The sequence below is a fragment of the Petromyzon marinus genome, chromosome 4 (genome assembly GCF_048934315.1).
Source record: "Petromyzon marinus isolate PM22_M1 ecotype Great Lakes invasive population chromosome 4, UKy_Petmar_22M1.pri1.0, whole genome shotgun sequence".
Classification (NCBI taxonomy): Eukaryota; Metazoa; Chordata; class Hyperoartia; order Petromyzontiformes; family Petromyzontidae; genus Petromyzon; species Petromyzon marinus.
In genome coordinates this window covers 17992983-18008103 of record NC_133670.1, presented here as the reverse complement: position 1 = coordinate 18008103, position 15121 = coordinate 17992983, and the positions used below count along the sequence as shown (strand labels likewise).

Sequence of the window (15121 nt, the reverse complement as noted above, 5' to 3'; positions counted from 1 at the left end):
TGGTGTCTCATCGAATCAGGATTTGTTGAGATCCTCCTTTTTTGCATTGGTGGTCTTTTTTCTCTCGATGTCAATTCATTTGATAAAACATGAAGAAAAAACACGTAACTATGGCAAGGACAAGAGGACTGGCGTTTGAAAGTGGCCGCTGCTAAGCCTGCACGTATTCATATGCGATCGGTAGCGTTATTATTAATACGCTGGTTTAAAGTAGGACACCTTTAAAGTATCATGACTCTTTTTCAAGAGGATCCTGCCATGTGTCTTCCAGTGATGGGGGGAAGGGAACGACAGCGGGGGGCGGGGGGCCGTATTTAGAATTCCAACTCAAGAAATGAATTGTTCTAGCCACCGTTCAATCTGCTCCCGACCCCAAGAGAAGCCTCATTGTATCCCACAGCTCGAAATAAAACAAAACGTAAACAGCTGCTCTTTTCTTTCTGTCTCTTTCTCCTCCCCCCACGAGCACCACCAGACCCAGCCCCAGCTACCAGTTGTGTTCAGCGTGAGCCTGAACAGATTTCCTGGCTGCCATGCCCCTGCGGTCGCCCGGGCGGCGAGCGGTAAATTATCCGGATGGAGTTCATAATTCAAGAGCAGCACAAATAAAAGCTCGAGGGCAATGTCAGGGTGTCGCCAAGAACATTTTTAACGTTTGGAAGCGCCGCTCCTATATAAACACGTGCGGCGCTCGAGTTTTGCTGGGAATATCGTGGCATGCGCGTTGATTCATGTGCGCTGACGTGCCTGGCCATTCCTCACAAAAACAATATCGCAGATATTAATCGTGGCCCCAACAAGTATGAAAAATATCCCACTGAAAGTGCGAACTGATAATACTACGTTTACCGGGTTTAGCCAGGTGTCATTGCATATAATTTACGCACAATCTAATTTGATGTCACAGTGAATTGCAATTTTGTTAGATACAAGTTACAATGTTACATTTGGTCACAATTAGAGCTGGAACAATTAGTTGATTAAGTCGATGAAGAGACTAAAACTTATGATCAATTACTTTTTGTGGTCGAATAATCAGGTGACTTAAAAAAACGGTGGCTTCCCCAAGCCAGCGTCACGTGGTTGATGGAGCCAATAAAAGTCCCACGTAGGAACAGATCTGAGTTTATTATCCCCAACTCTTTTCATTATCCGATTAGTCGAGTCATCAAACTGATAACCAGTAAGTGTAATCTATTGATTAAATAATCAGTATCCTAGGTATTGTCACCATGCATCAAACTGACACAAATACAAAAATAAGTTCCACGCTATATGCAATGTTTGCACAGAATACTTTATACAAATGTTTTTGTTAATATACCCCACATTTGTTATATGTTAATATGATAGCACACACACACACAATGGCTCACACAAACACACAGCTGTACAGACACGTACATTCAACCGCCTGCAATGCTGCACAACCGTAACTATGAATGACAGTTTTCAACAGCCATGAGATCACTTTTTTTGCAACGCCAGAGGACAAATACTGCAGTGACTATGTGGATCGTACACCGTGCATGAAGGACAGACATCAGAACAGTCCACCCCGTTGGGAGTACATAGTTGTGGTAACTTTTGTTGTTATATACACAGAAAAGTCGTGACCCGTGAAGCATGTGAATGCAAGTCCTCTGGTTTACAGCTCCACCGAGCCCACTCGGCTCACGTGTTTAAAACCGTGCAAGGCGATACATGACGTGGGTCTATTTATGATGCACAAATGTTTATTTAACTTAATATTTACTTCATCGGTTACAATATGTACGATTTCGTTCGTAGTGAAAAAGAAAATGCGTCGTCTTTCCCACCGACCAATTCTATAAACAATTGTGCTACTGACTTTAATTGAAACGTTGAAGAAATAATGGATTCTGATCTCGAGCAAAGCATTGCATCATCCCGTGTTAAAGGACAGCCTGTGGAAGGAGATATCAAAGATCTACTTCTGAGACCCCTACAAGTGAGTGATCTGTCTACACGGATGGGCGGTGCAACTTTCCAATGGGCCTCGCTTCGTTGTAGAGATGTTCATTACAAGTCAAACCTATATTCGTGGTTCTTTTGGTAAAGTCACGTAGATAGAAACAAAATGAAATTAAAATTAAACATTTAAATGAAAATAAAAAATGAATTGCAAATAATAAAAGCAAAAAACCCACGACGTTTCGATCGCAACACAAGCGGTCTTCATCATGATGAATTTTATTATTAATATTTTTTACTTTTTGTTTTCTATCTATGTGACTTTACCTAAAGAACCAAGAATATGAATTGCTGAAGTCACGAAAGTTTTAAGTTAAATTTTTAAGTCAAACCTATATTTGTATTCTCGGATCCACGTGCTTTGTTTGGCAAATTGAGCAGAAAAACAAGCTAATTTAATATGATAGAGGTTTGTTTGTACGATCATTAATGACCGAGCTGAGACCATCAGCTCACTACACTTGATACACTCCATTTTAATCACGAGTGGCTAAATCCAGATTTATTCCAGTCTTTCAGGAGTGCCAACTCGGGGGACTAATCCTTGAGCTACCCAGCCACATCCAATCATTCATTCTTAATTGTACTGTAAGATGTAAAATAAAACATAATTACATTTTGATTACACATTGCCATTTATTTGCCGTTCAGCTATCCTCGTTCAAACTCAGTTCACAGCAAACATTAGTTCAGGCCTTCTGTGGCATAAGTATTTTCTCTAAGAGATGTAATTTTGTCTTTTCTCATCATTTTCCAAACGTAATTTACTCCATCAAAAGGCACTTCTGGGAGAGAGAAAAGAAATCAGAAATCCAGTGAGTTAAACTACTATTATTTATCTATTTGCGGACCCACTTCACATTTTCAGCGTGGAACGGGATGCCGAGATGTGTAGCCCCCTCTAGTGGAGACCCTTCTTCCAGCAGTGGCACCAACAAGAAATTACAGGGCTGTACCTTTGTCTTGTTTTACTCACATTGTGGAAAACTCATCATGCCCCACTGAGGAGCATTTAGGGCCCTTTCGTATATCAATCAACCGAGATTCCGTATATGCACGTGAACAGATTTGAATTGAATTTTGATTTAAAGCTTTCGTGACTGCAGGGATTCATATTCTTGTTTCTGTCGGTAAAGTCACGTAGAAGGGAAACAATAAAATAATAAAAATATAAAAAATACAATTCTCACGACGTTTCTAAAGTTAAAAAAACCGCCACTTTCTTCAAATGTTCTTGCTGTGGTTTTCACACCTAATGATGATTGCTTGTTGTTGCAGTCGAAACGTCGTAAGAATTGTATTGTTTTATATTTTTATTATTTTATTGTTTCCCTTCTACGTGACTTTACCGAAAGAATCAAGAATATAGATTTGAATTGATTCCTATAGCCTAGAAGCTGTTAAGGCTTGTTTAAAAGCACAACTCTGCAATGGCGACTGTGTAGTTTCCCTTGGGAAAAAAACACCAGAACAGCGAGTCACAGTAGATGTCTCAGCATGGTTGAGACATCTACTATAACTGTCCTCGAGCTGTGTACATATGCACGTGTCATAATCATCATCATTATTATTAATCAGCCATGATCAGTGAGTGCATTGCTGTGTGAAGGTCTCTGCTACCCATCGGCACCTCTCACGGTCTAAGTGTAAGTACGAGTAAAATAAACTCTCCACTGTTGTTATTAACCCTGGACCTCACGGTGTTGAAATGGGGCCGAACGGTATATGGTTACCAGAAGCAGACTTTGGAGCACTGAGCATCGGTGAATATATTGTATTGGTGAGTCCTCCTAAATGAATGAACTCGGTCCACGGTTGGCTATCACGGCAGCCTGCCAGTCAGTAACATTGACTCAAATTTACTTCGATTGTAACCTTGATCAGCAAGGCATTTATTCAGTAAATGTGGATGACTGCAGATTTGAGTCTGACGTTTCAGGCAATTACCCATTTAATTAATGTTCAGAGAGGACATATTGACTGACAATAGTTGGAAAACGAACTTTGGAATGCAGTGCCCCAATGTCTTAAGTAAACTATCGCATATACCTTTAAATACATATCAAAGCACATCTTCGATATGGCATATCTGCTGTATACAACGATACACGGTGCCAAGCAAAGCGCGTGGGAATCGCGGTGACAGGGCTGCACGAGAGACTTAGCCGTAAAGTTAGCACCACGCACCGTCATCGTTCACGTAACGCAGCAACACAACTGTAGACAAAAACGTGTCTTCAGAACATGCGGCATAGCACTTTATGCTCGGCCATTTACAATCAACGCACACGTCTGCCAATGCCAATGCTGCACGAGTGTACGAACCATGTGGGCGGTTCGACCTCCCGACGTGCCAGGTGAACGGTGGAAGTTTCCTAACCCCGCCACCTCTGCCCACCCCCCAGCAGTATAATTGGGCACACCGCAGTCGATCGGCAGGTTGCATGTGGTGGGGTAAAGTGTGGGTGCTTCCACCTCTCTCAAGACGTCCGACCAACGTGGAAGAGTAGGCCAAAACATTGCCCTCTAGAGGGGGTGCTCTCTAGAGCTCCCCCTCCAGTGTAGGTCCTTCCACCGACAGTGACGAGAGCGAGCACTTTCAGGGCTGCACCTTTACCCCTTTACACGCCATCACATCCACCAAGAAAAACTTAAGTCTATATAAATATTATGAGACCTCCTTTGCCAGAAACAAGATATAGGAATAGGTTTTACCCTTTTAACTGGCACAAAAACTGACACCTTTATTCAAGGCATCATGTTTGCAAAAACCACAACACAAGCAGTCAGAATGCAAACAAAAAAGACAACTCTGATAAGGACAGTGCATATTATCAGAGTTGTCTTTTTTATTTGCATTCTGACTGCTTGTGTTGTGGTTTTTGCAAACATGATGCCTTGAATAAAGGTGTCAGTTTTTGTGCCAGTTAAAAGGGTAAAACCTATTCCTATATCTATATAAATAAGCAATCTGTCGCCAACATGTCAACCACGCTATCTCAAATATAAAGTTTTAAAATAGTTGTACAATACTTTACTGTAATAATGGGTGATATATTCTTAGTTCTTTCGGTAAAGTCACGTAGAAGGGAAACAATAGAATAATAAAAATATAAAACAATAAAATTCTTCATGGACATGACGTCGCGGGATCTCATTCGTTAATCTTATTCGTTAATATCATTCGTTAATCTCATTCGTTAATCTCATTCGTTCGCACAAGCGGCTACGAGCCATCGGTTCTTCATTGCTTTGAAATGTGTTCGTCCCTGTGCAATTCAATTAATCTCGGACGACACGCCATTCTCTGTATGTTGGGCCAGCATTGCAACAACACACCTAAGTCGCTCTTGCTTCGTCCAGGACATGCCTGCTACGTTGCACGTACAACAGCTCTCAATCCACTGCTAGATGAAGACCTGCTTCTACCACCCAAACGGCGTGGATATTATTTGACTATTATCTTTGAGATTCGTTTTCTTCGTGGTATTTCTTTCCGGTCAAATAAACGTTTTGACGATGATATTTAGGTCAGATAAAAAGACAGCGATCCTCGCTTTAGCCTTAACAGACTGTTGGGACAAGCGCTGTTTGCGAGCACCTATCAAGGCACACTCGGGGATGGGTAGCCAGTACCACACCCGATCGCCTTCATCTCCCCAGTGGCGATGTTTACATATCGCACCAGTAACTCATTTTAGGCTGAGTTAACCTAGGAGAGGCACAGATAATTATCACTGTTGTTGATCGTGAACGGGAACCGAACTCGGGTCGCCAGGTTCGGAGTGCAGTGCGCTAACCACTGTGCCACCGCTCCCCATATATACACACACAGTATTGACTTAGCGTCGTCCAGAGGATACCAACCCCTCTCAGGATCCGGGAACACTGTCAAACCCTCAGAACATTTTCGCAAGTAAAGAATACAAAGTTGTTTTGTGATAACAAAATCGAAATCTCAACATTTCAGCGAATCTTCCCACGGCACTTGCGCGGAGCATAGGTTGTGAACCACCGCTCTGGACTATACGGGATTATTTTCCACAACGCGTGCAAAGCAAAAATGTAAAATACTTTAAAGAGTAAAATATATTGATTTGAAGCTTTCGTGACTGCAGGAATCCATACTCTTTGGTTCTTTCGGTAAAGTCACGTAGGCATAAAATAAACTAAATTACGACGTTTCGGGCGCAACACAAGCGTCCATCATCAGGCTTGCCCACCTGATGACGGGACGCTTGTGTTACGCCCGAAACGTCGTGAATTATTTTATTTTATACCTACGTGACTTTACCGAAAGAACCAAAGAGTATAGTAAAATATATATTACAAACACACTATACAGACCTTGGACACACACAAGCCAAAAATGTCAAGCCACTTATAATGTTGGCACCAGGGTAACACAGCTGATGGAAGAAACGGCTAGGAAAACATTACAGTTGTGTGTAAACATTTGCGTGTGTTGCCAACTTGACGTGGAATTTCTTCACGAAATCGTTTTTTTTTCCGAATAGGCTCGGTTCATTTTTAGCCCAAAGCGTTTCAGACTCACAGGGCAAGTCAGTCTTATTGACGAGGTCACGTGACGCTCACCAGCAGATACAAACTCATTATATAAATTGTACAAATGACTCTTCGCGAGGTTTGTGAAAGCTGCTATTACGATGGCGAGTGATAATTATTATTATGATGCAGCATCCCTCTGGACCGATTCGTATCTCGCAGTCGCGACCGTTGCGTGCGTGGCGTAGAGGTGCCGACACTGGGGTTTGACAGCAATGCCCGGGTGGTTTTGACATGTTGTATATTGTCGGGGGCCGTACATCAGGGGCCACACTAAAGGCCACCAGGGGCCGCCAGTGTCCCGCGGGCCTTATAATGAAGAACACCGCCCATACGTGAATATTAATTAATCAGAATTAGTCGGAGGGGTTTTTTTCGCCCAGGAGAATTCGATGCAATTTTTTGTGACCGTAACAATCAATTTTAAGGAATGATTCGATGCACCGTAAAGCCACCCTCGTCCTCCGATTTCACGGTTTGACTCACTTTAAACGTGATCTTCGCTCACAAATACACACCCGGAATTAATTGCATATTTAATCGTGCAATTTGCAATTACTTTCAATCGCAATGTAATTGTTAAACAAAAATCGGGCGAACAAAGCTGAGGTAATTCGAATTAACCTCCGGGTCAGCTGGCAGAAACGCACGCGGAGGCAGCCGGTAATTAACCGTGATATTGCAGCGGTTGGATAAATGAATACACGACCAACAAAGAAAAATAAGTCCCGATAGGCCATTATCCCGCAGCTCAACTGGGTGTCCAGGGATTGTCCCACGTCAGTTGAAGTTCTGTTCACGAGAACAAAAGATATTCGAAGTGGCTTTCGGGCGCGTCCTCCGTGAGCATCATGATATATTCTTGGGCATGGCAGCAGCAATATGTTCAAGGAGCTAAATGCCAATGTCGAGATCTGCGAGCCACGACGAGAGGGCTTCACGAGAGTGTTGGTGTAATTTTGCTATTACTGTACACGGTCGTTCACATGTCCACATGTCTTGTAACCCCCAATTAATTGACCCTTAAAAACAATGTTCCTTTGCTTATTCATTTTAGTTTTCACACCCATCGGTAGACAAACATATTACGTTTTGGAGTATTAAATGGGGGGGGGACATATGTACCACCCTGTACTCCCTCGAAGGAGCGAAACTAGTGGTTTTCCATGTAGAAAAAAAACAGTGGTCAACAACATCAGGTGGCAAACCGGCACCATTTGTTTCACAAGGGCTGACTGCTGATGAGACCCAGAAGGTGTAAACCGGTCCAGGAGAAACAAATGCTGCTTTATATTGGTCGTGAAGGCCAATATGTCGATGGACTAAAACTTGATTTGTATGTGGACACAGAGCAGAGTTATACTTTTAGTGTATTCTCCAGATTATAAGAAAGCTCTGGAAAGTAAGACGGACCTCATAAAACTATAACCGTTAGCGCCGTTGTGAAGAATATAAGTACCAAATTAAATAAGCCGACAAATCGCATCCTTCACCTATCTGTTGATTCTGTGTTGTGTATTGTAGAGTGTTGCATCATCACACTAGGACCCATATCTAACAGAGAGTGGGTCCCTTGCCTATGCTGTATATACACGTCTTCCAGTTCACAAGGGTTGATTCAAGCAAGCCTCTGCTTATGAGACACTGAATACTGAACCTTGTCCAGGGTTTGCTTGTATTAATCCAATGCTCCTAACATTACGTGGCAGGACAGATCTACGAAGGAGACGAACTGCCCGCTTATTATGTTTCTCTTAAAAGTATAATTTAGTGATCTCCGTCACTTTCGCTGCGAGTTTACCAATCATCGGGCGCTCGTGGTGCACCACAAGTCAAAATACTCAAGTTAGCATCTTGACAACGAGGACTGGTAAACACGAAACGGCGGCGCCGTGGTAGATCGTGGGCACTGGAAGTTTGAAAACCCCCCTGTTTTACAGACTGATTCTGTATATACAGAGACGAGCACGCGTGTGTGTGTGCGTGTTTGTGCTTCATATGTGCTCGCTAACAGCACTTGCCCCTACAGTCTGTCAAGGCTATACGGGGGATATTTGTCTTTGTGAAAGGGCAAGGTAAACGGTATTCAATTGTCAGTCATGTGCTCTTTAGTGAGGGATGTTTTTTGTTTTTAATGGCATCACCGTTTGTTTAACGAGACTACTACGCACATACACCGTCACCCGTACACTGTCACACACACACACACAAACACACGGACCCATACACTGGCAACACACACGCTGGCACACCGGCGTGCGCGTCTCAGTCCCCGATGGCGCGCTCGGAGGGCCGTATCTCGGTGCAGTCCGTGTCCCCCGTGGCCGCGTCCGCCTCCTCCTGCAGGCGCTCCCCCTTGCTGAATCTCACCACGAGCGCCCTGCGCAGGGCGCCGCGCGCGCCGCGGCTCAGCAGAGAGTAGAGCGCGGGGTTGGCGCAGCAGTGAACGAGCGCGAAGCACTGCGTGACGTGCAGCGCCGAGTAGAGGAACCTCTCCGCGCCGCAGCTCAGCTCCACCACCTCCAGCAGCGCGAGCGCGTCCACGAAGAGCGCGGCGTGGTAGGGCAGCCAGCACAGCACGAAGACGGCCACGTAGGCGACGAGGAGGCGCCGCGCGCCGCGCGCCTCGCGCGGGCTCCCCGCGCGTGCCGAGTCGCGCAGCGCCCGAGCCACGAGCGCGTAGCACACGGCGATGATCGGGAACGGCAGCGCGAATCCCACCGCGTTGCACATGAGCTGCATGCCGGCCATCCACTGGCTGAAGGCGCCCAGCGGGTAGGCGGCCACGCAGTACGTCTGGTTGGTGTGCGGCGCCGTGCCGGACTCGATGTACACGATGTCCGGCATGGACACGGCCAAGGCGAGCAGCCATACCCCGGCGCAGGCGAGGGCGCGCGAGCGGGCCCTGCGCTCCGCCAGGCGGCCCAGGAGGTCGGGCGAGAGCACGAGCGTGACGTAGCGGTCGGCGCTGAGCGCCACGAGGAAGAAGATGCTGCCGTACAGGTTGACGCTGTACACGAAGTGGGTGAACTTGCACATGAAGTCGCCCAGGCTCCACGCGCCGTGGCCCAGCAGCGAGACGGTCCACACGGGCAGCGTGAGGACCACGAAGAGGTCGGCCACGGCCAGGTTGAGGACGTAGCAGCGCACCTCGGGCCGCCCGCCTCGGCCCGGCCGCCAGAGCAACCACAGCACGGCCGCGTTGCCCAGGAGGCCGGCGAAGAACACGAAGCAGTTGAGCACGGCGATGGGCACGAATAGCGAGCTCTTGTCGAACGGGTGCACGCAGTGGAACACCTCGCGCCAAAGGCACTCCAGGTCGCTCGCGTTGCACAGCCGCGTCCACTCCTCGGGCAGGTCGCTCGAGTTGAACTCCTCCAGCGACTCGAGGAGCGACGTGAAGTCGATGCTGCTCATCTTGACCGGACGCCGGGGAACAGCGGACGTTCCCGACGAGGGAGTCTGGCGGCCCGCGCGCACAGAGGACAAAGTGGGTGGGCGGTGGGGGGGACGCATCCACGCGCGTGCCCGTGCACGCGCGCGCGTCGACTCGCTGCACAGGAGTTACTCTTAGCGGATCGATTTCGTCTCTCGTGTACAGCGTGCCTGCTTTGTTACACCTTAACGTTCTTGATTGCAGCAACTTTGTAAATCCACCGCTGGATGAGAGCTTCCGCGCGTGTGTCGGTCGTGGGTATTGCACGACCATAAATGTTGGTGAAGGCGAGGGAGCCCAGGATCGGTGGTAGAATAATCATTCGCCACTGACGTTACTACATACAGATGCACGGGAATTTAACTCGGGTCGCCGGGTTCCCAGCGCAAGTGTGCTTAGCACACGGCGCCAAACATACAGATATATGTGTGTGTTCATTGCACGTGCGTCTATACATTTCGTTCAGGTGATTCCTCTGTTTGGAACAGCGCATACTGTTGTTGATTTTCAGTGGCGTAGCGTGGATGGCATGGGCCCTGGTGCAAACTCTCCGCGGCGGGCGATGTAGTTGCAGGTGACGCGAGCAGGTGATTAGTTTATTAGAGTAATAGGAGAGTGGAAACGATGCCGAATATGCCAGTGGGTGCTTCTGGGCTGTTGCCTGTCACCGTTTCCCCTCCCCCTCCCTCCCCCGTACGGTTAACATGGATTTATATATTTTTTTGGCTGGAAAACCTGGGCCGGAGCCCACTTCCTATTGGAACTGGAGTCGCGGAATGTCCCTGATGTATGTGCGTGCGAGAGAGAGAGAGACTTTAGTTTGCGTGTGTGTCTGCCTGTGTGCCTGCAAGCCATTGACGTAGCTATCAAGTGTGCAGGCGGTACAACTGCACCAGGGCCCCGCGGGCTGGAGTGAATCAAGATGCCGAGCTACGAAGAAGAGGATGGAGGGGGGGTAATTGTAGAGGGTAACATTTAATTACTTGCACCCGGATCCCATGCCAAACACAGACTCTGTATTTATCCTGAAGAAATCCGATGAGCTGTGAAGCTCTTTATCACAGATGTCCACGCCGTGGTGTCACTGGTGCCAACCACCACCGCAGGACATTTGATGAGGGTCCCGCAAACGCTTTGATAAACCGCAAACTCTCATTGCTCAGAGAGTATCGGGCTTTTGTTGAGAGTAGACAGATTGATTCAATGAAATGTGCATTTTATTAAGTTTATTGTGCAACCGTCTGGTGGGGACATGGAGTGTAAAGTGTTAGAATAAAGCTTGCATTGGTTATCTGTATACGTGTGGGGAATTAAAAAAATCAACATTTTCGTAAATAACACTGCGTTTATACATACAATATATAATAGGCGACGTTTCGGGCGACGAACCTTCCCGTGTGAAATATATATGTGGGCTAGCAAGTATTTTTTTCAGGGCACCTTCAAAAATATAACCTCATGGTAAATTGATTCCCTACGCAAACTAAACTTTGCCACCTTGTAAGAAATAAGCTGCTTTCTAAGTTGGGTTTACAAGATCGGTTTCATCAACGCGAAACCCATTGCATACAGCATATAAGACTCGAAAATAATGTCCTTGGTCGTTAAGAATTGTTTTTTCCCCTTTGTTCTGGCAACAAACAAAAAAAACCCTTTTACAAGGAATCATGTCTGCATTAACCACAATATTTGTGGTCAGAATGCAAACAAAAAACACTGATAATGTATGCATTGTCTTTGAAACTGATTGGTCCACACCACAAGTATTGTGGTTAATGCAGACATGATTCCTTGTGAAAAGTGTTTTTTTTTGTTGCTATAAAAAAGGGGAAAAAACAATTATCATATTTTGCTATTGGCAAAGGAGGTCCCATGATGGTCCTTCATCGGTGTTGTTATTATTATTACGTGATGTATTTGATGCGCGTGTATCCTAAGACGCGACGATAGCGTTCGCATTACGGGTGATTTTGTCACAAGCTGGGGCTCAATTAGCACACCTCGTGTTCATAAAGCGCCGTTTAAAATCATCAACAAGCGGGTGGTTCAACGATGTGACGACATTCTAACCGATAGAGAGTTGAGAGAGAGCGGCTCTGTCTCCCCGTTCGCGTGCCCGTTCACGCCCTCTAACGGATAGCAGCAGACAGCTCCGTTATCTCTCATCGCCATCGCCATCATCACATTCCAGGGAGACATTCTCCGTGATGGGGCGACGGATAAGCGAAGACCGGAACGTCGCAAAGGGGCATTGTGCACAACGCTGTTTGATATCGCACGGATGGAGATAACGGTGGGCTAGAGATAACACGACACGCACACGGTCCGAGGTTGACCACGTCTTCGCTAAAGGGTAGAACCACACACACATCGTACATGGGCTGCGCGATTTCCCCCAGCGTTAATGATGACTATGATGGTGACATTCACGTGTGTCTTTGCCCAAAAAAGTTAAACGGTCAAGACGCAGCCCCTGCAAATGCTTGAGCGCGCCACAGCTGGCGAAAGAACCTCCTCTAGAGAGAGCGACAAGAGACACCGAGTCAGATAGACACAGGAACAGAGAGATAGCGGCAGAGAAACACAAAAGCAGAGCAACAGCGTCAGACAGAAAGTGACAGAACCAACACAAGGGAGAGATCTAAAATAAAAAGAGCAGTAGAGAGACAGACAGCGCGGCAGAGAGCCAGGCGAACAATGATCCGTGCAGACACAAAGACAGAGCAACGGCGGGCAGACAGAAAGACAGAGGGTAACAGACAGAGCCAAACAAAGAGAGAGAGAGAGATGTGGAGGGGGGGGGAAAGAGAGCAGCAGAGAGATAGACAGGGCGGCACAGAGCCGGAGAGACGGGGTTGCCAGGAGAACAAAACGATCCGTGTGCATCGTCTTCACCTGGGGGCCTCTGCGCGGCGTTGAGTCGCCGTCAGCGCCGCGTGCTTTCAGCCGAGCTCCTCGGAACCTTTCTCCGCGCGCACACACGCGGGGCGCAGGCTCCCGACAGCCGCCCTCGCCAATCACGGGACGGACTCCCAGGACCCAAGGGCGAAAGCCACGGGGAGGTCTCGGTTCCGTAGCAGAACTCTGAATTTACCACAAACCTCGGCGTATCATCGCATTGCGCCTCATCCTGGCCGCGGCTGCTTGCTGCTGCTGCTGTTGTTGTTACTTTTTGACATCAGCCGTAAGCGAGCGCAATAAAATCACGGGTTGCGGAGGTGGCCTCGCTATTTAAAGCGTGGGGCACGGTGTGGGCCGTGGGGGAGGGATGGGTAGAGGAAGGGAGGGTGGGATGGATGTGTGGTTTTTGTGGGAACAGCAGAGCGCAAAAGGAACTCCCCGCCTCTCACCTCCTGCCACCCCCACGCCTCCCACCTCTCACCACCCCTTGATCCCCCCTCCAACCGCCCACGCCCCCCTCCCACCCCGTCAACCACCAACCCAGACCCTGAGCCTCGGTCACGGCACGTATTTTTGGATAAGGACGCGAGCTGTTCTCTGTCGTCACAGCCTCCGGTCAGCCTTGCAGTCATTCACTCCCAGAGATGCAGCCTGCAGTCATTCACTCCCAGATATATGCAGCCCGCAGTCATTCATTCACTCACCCCCATAGAGATGCAGCCTGCAGTTATTCATTCACTCTCATAGATGTGCAGCCTTGCAGTCATTCACTCCCAGTGATGCAGCCTGCAGTCATTCACTCCCAGATATATGCAGCCCGCAGTCATTCATTCACTCACCCCCATAGAGATGCAGCCTGCAGTCATTCATTCACTCCCATAGAATAATGCAGCTTGCAGTCATTCACTCCCAGATATATGCAGCCTGCAGTCATTCATTCACTCCCGTAGATATGTGCAGCTTGCAATCATTAATTCACTCCCAATAATATTTACCCAGGAAAGCCACACCAGGTCTGAACACTATATTTTTAGGAGCGTCCTACACCGAGGTGTCTGGACAATTCCTCATAAACACTTAATAACGGTAATAGCAATAATTACATATTGAGAATCCCCTTTACATTCACTCTAAAAGCTCTCATATTTATATCTGAATTACTACCCCGACTGTATTCACTTACAAACATCTATTACTGGGACAACCCTGGTATGGCAGTTGACGCCTGCTTGAGTTATCGCCAGCCATTATTGTTAATTAAATGTTAATCTCATTATTAAATTCGGATTATAAAATAGATGCCAAGGCTCTGGCTTTGCCTCTCGAAACTGCGCCATTCCATGAGGTACAACCTGGGTTCATTCAAGGCAGCAGGTGACGAGTAATACCCAAAAACCTCAATTAATTGAATTTCTATTGTGCAATGCCTGAATGCTGAATTGGGTGCCATAACTCTGGGCGATGAAAACCGTGTTGAAATAGTGGAGAGGAAATGTCTTCTTACCATCATTCATCATTTGGAGTTTTATGAACACTTCATCCACGTGTCAATACACGTAATTACACCCCACTGCTTTGGCTTGCACTAATGGATCTAACTATCCCCGGTTAGAGTTATCCCCGGAGCCCTGAGCATGGTTGACCCCCCAATCCCTGCTCTCATTTTCCATCTCAGTTGAACATTTAAGTATTGCAAGTTCGTGATTGTGGAAGGCGCCCAAGGGGCTGACGCCGATCGCATCGCACCCATGAGGTCATTCAACGCGTGGGCGAGTCTCTCATTTCAAACTTAAACGAAATTCACTTCCCATTCCATCGCGACTTAGTGGCGAGGTCAGCCAGCCGCGTGTCGGGATGTACAAAGTTCATCCCAAATAAGTCACAAATCCTTCCTTTCCTTGATCGCCCACAATCGACCTACCTATCTGTCCATTCATGCGGGCGGGCGGGCGATCGACGGATATTAATGGACTTGGGAGTAAGTGTTCGCAACAATCTCGCACAACTGTAACTCGAGTTAACTTCACTCAGACGCTCCATGAAATAAGAAACGTTCTCAGGCACTGGGATTCTCTGGCAAACGCTCCCATAAGTAGAGTGAACCTTGTAATATGATTTTAGCCCCAAGCTAGGTTACGGGCAGCCAAGTACGCATTGAAGCAGTGTTACTGTACCGATATTTACTAATCCCTTCTTGCCAGTGTTCTGGCAATAGTACAGGCA

General features: G+C 47.2%; 1 protein-coding gene across 1 annotated transcript; it reads right to left on the bottom strand.

Annotated features, from left to right (window-relative positions):
• Nucleotides 1-1278: 1278 nt before the first annotated feature.
• LOC116938554 (atypical chemokine receptor 3-like) lies at nt 1279-13293 on the bottom strand. Its single transcript, XM_032945823.2, has 2 exons — nt 12893-13293; nt 1279-10023 (listed from the first exon to the last, which is right to left on the bottom strand). The coding sequence occupies exon 2, from the start codon at nt 9976-9978 to the stop codon at nt 8827-8829; it is 1152 nt and encodes a 383-aa protein (XP_032801714.1). The 5' UTR covers nt 9979-10023; nt 12893-13293; the 3' UTR covers nt 1279-8826.
• Nucleotides 13294-15121: the final 1828 nt, after the last annotated feature.

Coding starts and splice junctions, on each gene's coding strand:
- LOC116938554 (XM_032945823.2), bottom strand. CDS start 9,978: ATGAGCAGCATCGACTTCACGTCGCTCCTCGAGTCGCTGGAGGAGTTC.